General features: G+C 35.9%; 1 protein-coding gene across 1 annotated transcript; it reads left to right on the top strand.

The window, feature by feature from the left end:
• Positions 1-7,139: 7,139 nt before the first annotated feature.
• LOC109051949 (iroquois-class homeodomain protein IRX-1-like) lies at positions 7,140-8,537 on the top strand. Its single transcript, XM_019069428.2, has 2 exons — positions 7,140-7,396; positions 7,599-8,537. The coding sequence occupies exons 1-2, from the start codon at positions 7,190-7,192 to the stop codon at positions 8,331-8,333; spliced, it is 942 nt and encodes a 313-aa protein (XP_018924973.1). The 5' UTR covers positions 7,140-7,189; the 3' UTR covers positions 8,334-8,537.
• The last annotated feature ends 839 nt before the right edge of the window (positions 8,538-9,376 follow it).

The raw sequence follows: 9,376 nt of genomic DNA, 5'->3' as shown, positions 1-9,376 counted from the left end.
GTTCTGTGAGAATGTTTTTCATCCTTAAAGACAACAAAATCCAAAAATACCTTATTTACCAGTTTTAAAATATTTGATGTACTCTTATTTTGTAATATACTAATTTTATATATATAACTGATTTTAGTATCTATAGTATATAACGTACTATACTAGTGTAGTGTAGTATAGTATATTATATATAATTTTGTATATGTAATATATTGCATATAATTATAAAAATATTTAAGTTTTTGCATAGATAGATAGATACCATATAAATGAACAATGTAAGTATAAATATATATATATATATATATATATATATATATATATATATATATATATATATATATATATATATATATATTTATATTATTTTATTTTATTTTTTTCTCAGCTAAATAAATAAATCTGCTTCTGAGATAACTTTTTTCCATGATGACATGACAAAGGCTCTGTGCACCAGGGAAAAAAAATATAAGCCAATAATATCCCAAACAAGAGTTAGAGTTATGATCTAATTCCAATTAAAAAATTAGTCACACACTTAGAAATATTGAAATATATTTTTATGGAATTTAAATGCTTTGCGAGAGCCTGTTCTTTTCTGCTGCTAATGTCTTGAATTGTATGTTTAGCCCATTTTTATATTAAAATAAATGTATTTTGCATTCCAAAGGATGATGTTGAGTAAATCTGCTAGTTTGTGCTTTATGTTGGAAATTTGAGGGTCTTTCCTGTTACCTGAGTGTTTATTTTCATAATGTAATTTATGTTCCCTTGTATAAAACAAAAAATAAATTGTACTATGTGTAATGTGTACTTTTTTCCTGTTCATTATTCTCTGTTTTTTCCCTCTTAATTGTTAAGATCTATTTTTTTTTTTATAAAGTGTTGCGTTCCAATCTCCCACCTTTCCTCCAGGCTCTTGCGCTAATCTAGTGTGCGGCACTTTCATCACTCTCCTGGATCACCCTAACAAGATTACACCCTATCAGATCTTCCACCTCAGTCACTGTCCCCTGGCTTGCACCTTCCCAGCAAAGATCCTCGGTTCTTTTCTCCTCTCTTTCTTTGATGCCCATCGGTCGCTCGGCTTTGAGCTCCCCAGATGGAGCAAATATGGGCCCTAGCGGCCCTCCGTAAGGTCCTGAGCCCTTAATTCCATTTTAGTCGCAAAAGGCCAGCGCTTGCTTTCAGGTTTTGGGTATCACAGGAGAAGACAGGCAAGTGGTTTTGTGCCTCATTTCTGAAGGGCATGGGGGTGTTTGAAGGATAAGAGGGCCTTGCTGTAATAGATACTTATCTGACTGCCCCGCAGTCCTCAAACACGCTGCTCCTCTGAAGAGATTAGAACCCAGGGAGGGCACATTAGCTCTAATCCCATGCTTTGAGGGCTCTGCCCCACCCCGCGCTCCACTTATTCTTGCCCCTTCTGTTGCAGGGGGATACCTTGTATCTGGCCCATGTGTAAGGGGAGCCTGTGGCTACACAGGAGGGGGGTCAGAGGGTGTGCGTTTGCGGGGGGAGCCGCTGAAAAGCCCGGAGAGGCCTCCACTGCTGTGTAACTGATTCTCAGCTCTCTGAAGAGATTAGGCACTACATTGTTGGTTTGGTTGCTCATTTCCATCTGAGGGCCGCTCCCCCTGCGGTTTGGGGCTGCTGTTGTGCCGGGGAGGGGAACTGAAACCAGCGGCTCAAGGCCTCCAGCTTCCTTGTAGTCTTTGTTTTACAAATGACCCAAAATGTAGATGTCATGTCACAGATGCCTTACAAGCACACCAGGTATTGATTGTGAGGAGAACATTTGTTAAGCGCTTCATGCGAGTCTTGATGCTGGCTGTTATTCGGAGTTTCTGATCACAAATGTTCAATGATGTCTTATCTATCCATCAGTTACTGTTTTGTCTATCCTGAGTGTCTATATCTCTATCTAATAATTTTTTGATCTATCTATCCATCTATCTCTCTGTCCTTTTCTCTGCCTGTCTGTCTTTCTATCGTTCTACCCATCCACATGACTGTCTATCTCTCGAATACATTTTTCTGTTATCTATCTATCTATCTATCTATCTATCTATCTATCTATCTATCTATCTATCTATCTATCTATCTATCTATCTATCTATCTATCTATCTATCTATCTATCCTTTTTATCTACCAGTCTGTCATGTCTGTTATCTATCTATCGATCTATCTATCTATCTATCTATCTATCTATCTATCTATCTATCTGTCTATCTATCTATCTATCTATCTATCTATCTGTCTGTCTGTCTGTCTATCTGTCTGTCTGTCTATATCTATCTATCTATCTGTCTGTCTGTCTGTCTGTCTATCTGTCTGTCTGTCTAACCATATATGTCCACCATCCATCTCTGTGTCCTCTATCTATCTATCTATCTATATAATGCATTTTTATCTACCAGTGCATATCTATCTATCTATCTATCTATCTATCTATCTATCTATCTATCTATCTATCTATCTATCTATCTATGTCTATCTATCTATCTATCTATCTATCTGTCTATCTGTCTGTCTGTCTATCATCTTTCTGAATATCTGTCTATCTGTCTATCTATCTATCTATCTATCTATCTATCTATCTATCTATCTATCTATCTATCTATCTATCTAATACATTTGAGATTTTTCTATACATATATTTGTGTCTATATTTCTGTCTGTCTCTCTTTCTGTTTATAGAACTGAGGTGTTGTCTTGTTAGTGTCTTGTCCTGTACTTTTTTTGCAGCATCCCAGATTTTTGTTCAAGCAGCAGAACATGTAGCAGGAATCTGGATGCTGTATGGACGCAGTGCACTGTATTCTCAACCACACATACAGCACAAACTCCAACCACCATGCCGCCTGTCACAGGCTAACGAACACCACCTGTCACTCACCCCATGCGGGGGCTGTCAATCAAATCAAACCCCAAAAGAGAAAGAGGAGTGGGCGGGCCCAGTGCAGACCCCTAACAAAGGCATCCTCCCATTGGTGAGTACTTGCAATGTCACTTCCCTGTAAAGAAGAGTGATAGAGTGGGGCTGATAACACAAATGACAAAAGATGGATGGATAGTGGAGGGGGTGATTGATAGAGGGGAGGTGGGAAAGACTGATAACATTCACGTTCAGCTAACTTCCCTCTGTTTGGGCCTGTGGACTTGGCATAGCTCATTAGCTCTCAAAATGAGGGTTTTGAATGCTAAAAACAACAGCATTGTTTTAGGAGGCCAACACTTTTATGAGGTCATGACATTTAAAATGAGACCTGTCTTGTAATGAAATGGCCCATATAAAAACAAATTTTTTTGAAGGGTGATTTTAAAAGAATTAAGAGCAATTTAGACCACAAACAGAAATGTATTTTAATTTCTTTAGGTTTGTCAACTTAATAAATGTACTTCATAACATTCAAATGACTCGTTACATTTTATTTAGGTCAATATTACAATATATATAGTACAACTCAAAAAAAAAATAAAAAAAAATGAAAGTCTTTTTTAAAGGTCCAATTAGGTTGAAAAAGCTCCTTAAAGTAACATCTTGCTTTATTTATTAGTTTGTTTCTCTAGACTAATATACTTTAGTAAAATATAAATGTGATAATTTCTTTTTAGCTATTATTCTTTTAGGTTTAATGCTAACTTGATTCACAGTGTTTAATTAAATTTGACCTCCTCTCACCTCAAAACGACTTAACAAGGAACTACTTCCAGAAAGAAAAACTAACATGTCGAAGGTGTGAAAAACTCTCTGTGGATTCCCTTCATGCTTTTGTTAACAGATCTTATTGACACCTGACTATTGGCCATTCTAATGACATGTTCGAGCCTTTTGTCTGCTCAGCGGTATGTGATGAGCGCTAAATGAAGTCACACCTCTGCCCATTGTCATTATCAACTCATTAGGACGCACATACTGCACTCAATGGATGATCCTCCCATTTGCAAAGAATTCCATTTGGGTGAAGTGCCGATAGTTTAATTTTTAGTTTTGGAGTACCTAGACAGACCAGTCTGGTTTTGTCTTGACATGTTTAATATTTATATTTCCTCACCAGTAGACACTATGATTTATTTTTATGGTTTATTAATTAAGTTGATTAATTACAGATTTCTTCTTATACATTACATAACATAACTACATAAAGTATAACTACAACATATATATATATATATATCCATGAAATAAATTGAAATTAGAATTATTTACCATATATAGATGTGAATATTTTACTTTTTATTCACTGTGTATTTGTATGGTTATTTAATTTAATTTTAACAGACACTTTAGAGTATATCTTATAGTAAAACCAAGTTTTGTGCATATACATTTTATTATTGGTTATTTTTTAATTAATTAATTTGTTTCATTTATTTAGGAATATATGATTTTCCATCCATTTGCATGGTTACTTCAGTATATTTAGTTTATTAGTAATAGTTTTTTATTTTAACTGCTATTTTAAGGTATATCTTGTGCTTATTTATTTATTTATGAGCTTTTTTTATTTACCATATTTGTATTTTTAAAAGCCTGAGTATGTCATAGTCAAACCAAGTTTTGTGCTTGCTTATTTATGAGTTTATTTTTTTTATTTAGCATGCATTTGCATGGTTGCTTTGTTTTATTTACTTTTATTTTCTAAGCCATTTTACAGTAGTAAAACCAGGTTTTGTGCATATTTTTTATGTAGTGCATTTTTATGTATCTATGTATATTTGTTATATATAAACTCATTGTATATAATATAAGTGTATTCATTCATTTATTATATTTATTTGTCCAAATGATTAATTATGACCTATGAAAATATCTTTTCAGTAAACATATTTTATGACGATTTGAGGATTCCAGCTGACCTTGATGTGTAGAAGTAACACTAAGCTGGTAAGTACTGGCACTTTTTTCTCTGATCCTGCAGTTGTTGATTTGTATTGATTAATCTGGTTGATCTGTTTGGTTAACCACAACACAAACCATGAGGATTTTGACGGGAGTAGTTCCAGTAGAGTGAAACAAAATTGAATTGAGCTCTCGGGAGAAATCTCCACTCACACCGATCTTGATTTCTCTGCTTTCTCTGTGGTGAAAGACTGGAAAAGCTCATCTCTTATCTGAAGTATGTCGGTCTACTATCTCCCACTGTTCTCCTCTCGGCAAATGACTGGCATCCCATGAGCAAACAGTCTTAACTGGACCTGTCAGAACATAAGTACACCTGTATTGTGTGCGAGAAGAGAGGAAAGAGAGGAGAACGCAGAGTGTGTGAGGAACATGATAATCACAGCCCTGAGCTGCTTATCTCCAGAGATGCAGCATAAGCTTTGCTCTTTGCTCTCTGTTTTGACCATTGTGCTAGTTGAGTAAATTTGCCCTTGGCCCGAGGGGATCTGAACCCCACCCTGCTTCCAAACTTATCTGTCCGTCTGTCAGCCCTTCAAATGTCTCACACCTTCACAACCTCACCATACAAAATCTTAATAAACATTTCCAAATAAAAGGTGATGAAAAAGATCAAGGTCAGTAACACTTCTTTTCATCAGATACCCTCCTGAAATAATACATAAGATGCCACTAAACTTAATTCTGAGACTCTATCAAAGTTTTAGGAAACAATGCATGCCAGCATTGTTTACTAGATAACAGATTAAAGAGCGGGTTTCAACAAAAAACTTGTATTTCCAATGTCAGAGAGCCTTCACCCCCTGCTATCGGGTTGTTTGCTGTGCTTTTCTTTCCAGGGCATTGGTATGTATGTTTAGGGATTCTAATCTTATCTGAGTATCTCCCTGCATTAACATCTGTTATGCTGCAATTACCATATACATTAGTCGACACCTGTTTCGCTTAAACCTATTTAATTACGCCAATTGTAGCCTACTAGTTTGTTGTGGGCAAAAGCAAAGTCATCCCCTTTTAAAATAGGTTTGATGTTCGGTTACAATAAAGCCAAATAGCCTTGGGTCGTTTGGAACCGAAAAAAAAACAAAAAAAAAAAAAAAAAACATTTGCAACCGTGCAGAAATGATTTAGCATACATAAATGAAATTAGAAAAATAATTCCGCTTTTAGACTAGTTTATTGGATAAAATAATAATAATAATAAAAATCGGCGTGTAAACAATATTTTTTATGTCTGTGTAAATAAGACATACAATTCTATCCGATTAAACAAGTTGTATTTTTAATAACTTTAACGAAAATATTAGCTATTTCATTTTTTTTTTAGAAATTAAAATAAATTAATTTTGCTAAATGTTAATGTTATTAATGAAAGCTAATCTAATTGTTATACCAATGAATCAAACTTGCAACGCAAGTTAAATACATCTGCAATAGTTTTATTTATTTACTTTTTTACTTGCACTAAATCTAATATCAAATCAAAGCAACCAAAGTTTCCAAATCGGTGTTAATTAGTTAAAACCGCTACAAGGTATTTTCTTACTTTTTCAAACGCTTCAGACACACATTGCACCGTGTTGCTAATCAAATTCTGATAATGGCTTGTCATGTCGGGTCTTGTATCGGTTTGCTCAGACAAAAAGATGAAACAGTCTCAGCAAGATGGAGAAAAGTTTATTCTGAGATGTTAATGTGCGACATTTGTAGCTGTGTCGACGGCTTTCACTCGCTTCTCTCGGCTGAGCATCATTCAATTCTATTTGAAGTGTTTACATGCAATCAAGATTAAACAAAACCTATAAAACAAAACCAAAATAGGCTAAATTAAATGTAAAATAACATTTTAAGTGATTTCTAAAGAAATTGCATGAGAACATGTAGCAAATTTAAATTATAATTATATAATATTTTAAATGATTTAGAATAAGTATATTTAAACATTTAGCGTTTTTGTTGTTTTTTTTTATGGAATTAAGATTTTCACCAATCTCATTTAGGAGCATTTCCAAAAAAAAAAAAAAAAGCGAATTTGGAATGGAGCCCATACTATTTTCCACTCTTCAGTACGGATAAGCGTAAGATAAGAATCGTGAGTTTAAAGACTTTTAGAGGCCGTTAAAAGGAACAACCGAAATTCTTCTTTGAAGGGATTTAGCCCCAGTGAAAGCCTTTGGATCACAGCTGTCAATCAACCACCATGGCACCGCCCACTGGTGCGGCTCCGCCTATAAAGAGCGCCCGTGAACTCGTGGGAGTGTCATTCAAACACCAGAGCTCAGGGAGTAAGGATGCCTGCTTCTCCAACGGCGTTTGGAAACTTCTTCATGGACAGGAACATCAGCATGCCGGTTGGATATCAATTATTTGGCTGCCCGCCTGCAATGCAACAGCCACCGCAACATCTTGTGGGCATGGCTGGGGTTCCCTTACCTTTCTCAGGAATACCGGGGTACAGTTTCATCCCCTATCCTCATCCGGGACACATGCCACACATTGTAAGTATTCTGAAGTATGATTATTTTTATATATTGCATATGCATTACAATTCAGTGCTAAAAAAAATATTTTATTTTGTACGTATTACAAATGTTATAGCCTAATGCATGTGGAAAAAAAAAAAAACATGACAAACTGAAAAATTATACTTTATATGCATATTCTTCATATTCTAAAACCAAATCTCTTGCTTACTTTCAGAGCAATTCCTATGACCTCAAGGCTGCATCTCCTTATCAAACTCTCCTCGGACGTGGAGGACCCTATTACACTCCATATCGTCCCATGCCAGCTGATGACCCGAGTAGGGTCACCAAAGTGGCCACCAGAGAGAGCACCAGCGCTTTGAAGGCCTGGCTCAGCGAGCACCTTAAAAACCCATATCCCACCAAAGGTGAGAAGATCATGCTCGCCATCGTCACCAAGATGAGCCTCACGCAGGTGTCGACGTGGTTCGCCAACGCCCGGCGCCGCCTCAAGAAGGAGAACCGGGTCAGCTGGGCCTCCAAAGGAAAATCCGACGAGGAGGATGAGGAAGAGGACGGTGAGAGCGAAGAGGAGGGGTCTTTGAGGAAAGTCACGGAGGACGAAGATGAAATCGATCCTCAAACGGTTGATGATGAGGAGGTGGATGTCGCGGTGTCAAAGTCGGTCGAGGACCGTTTAGCGGAAGGACTTGATCAGCAGAATGAAAGTGACAAGTCTGACAGGTCGCGCGAGGGCAAAAAAGAGGTGTGTAAACAAAACGTCGATGTCCAGAAACCTAAAATCTGGTCTCTCGCGGAAACCGCGACTTCAGATATCGTCAAGAAACCCAACGATTTGAAACATCTCCACAGTCCAGACTTTGGGAAGTGGTGGGCTGGATGGCCTTCAAGGGACTCGTACTCGCCTGTAAACCTCTCCACACATGACCTGCTCAAACAAAGTCAATGAAACTGTTAATCCAAGTCATTATAGACTGAATTTTGCACTTTGAAAACCAATGGGAACGTTTTGTTGTGGAAGTTTGCATAGGCTACAAGATTTAATCCAAAGGATGCATAGGCCTATTGTGTAAATATTGTACAGATATTTTGTTTAAATTATAAATGCATTTACCTGCTGACTTATTTTTGCTAAAATAAAACGTTGAAAAATTGAAAAGTTTTGGTCATGGTCAATGGTAACAGTAAAATCGCTTTATCTAAAGTCTTTGGCAATGGTTTGGGGTTTGTTGAAATTACTGAAGTATGAGTATATTTTTTTTTTTTTTTTAAGTGTTGAATTGTTTTGCTTTTAGGTTTAGTTACAGCCTACTCTCAATTTCCAGCTGTAATGCTGTAGTTTCTTAAAGTCCTGAAGACCCATTAATTCAAGCAATAAGTCACGAAAAGTCTCAGATTTCCGCTTATTTATCTCGCTGAAGTGTTTGTAAGCAGCAACATAATTAAACGGGCCATCGTTTAACAAATAGGACCCTTATGAAATGTAGTAATCGAAAAAATATAATATAGATCGTCACGATGTTTACACAAGCAATAAAAGCATCAACATGATGCATACTGTATAGGCCTGCCTCACCCAATAAAAACTGACGCACAACTAGACCTAATACATTTTAAGTTTATTAGTAAATAAAATTCGACAATGATTGGATTAAACAAATTTTACGCCGCATAGCTATTAGCCATTCGCTGGCTGCAAAAAAATAAAATAAAATATCTTACTTAACAATGCTCATCCAATCAGAGAACTATCGGTTTTATAGGTTTTATATATCGGTTATATATATATATATATATATATTTATATATATATATATATAGTTATATATATATATATATATATATATTTATAGTCACACCTTTATCGATGATCACTCTCTAAACCTTAAAAAGTATATGTTCACAGTCGAACTTTATATATGATAATTCTTTTTGAATCTCTTTTTCTCAGATTTTGGAGGCAGATCAAGAAGCGTTCAAAGCGGTTCACTT

This window comes from Cyprinus carpio, chromosome B23 (genome assembly GCF_018340385.1).
Source record: "Cyprinus carpio isolate SPL01 chromosome B23, ASM1834038v1, whole genome shotgun sequence".
Lineage (NCBI taxonomy): Eukaryota > Metazoa > Chordata > Actinopteri > Cypriniformes > Cyprinidae > Cyprinus > Cyprinus carpio.
The sequence above is the reverse complement of the archived record's forward strand: the minus strand, read 5'-3'. Positions and strand labels throughout refer to the sequence as shown.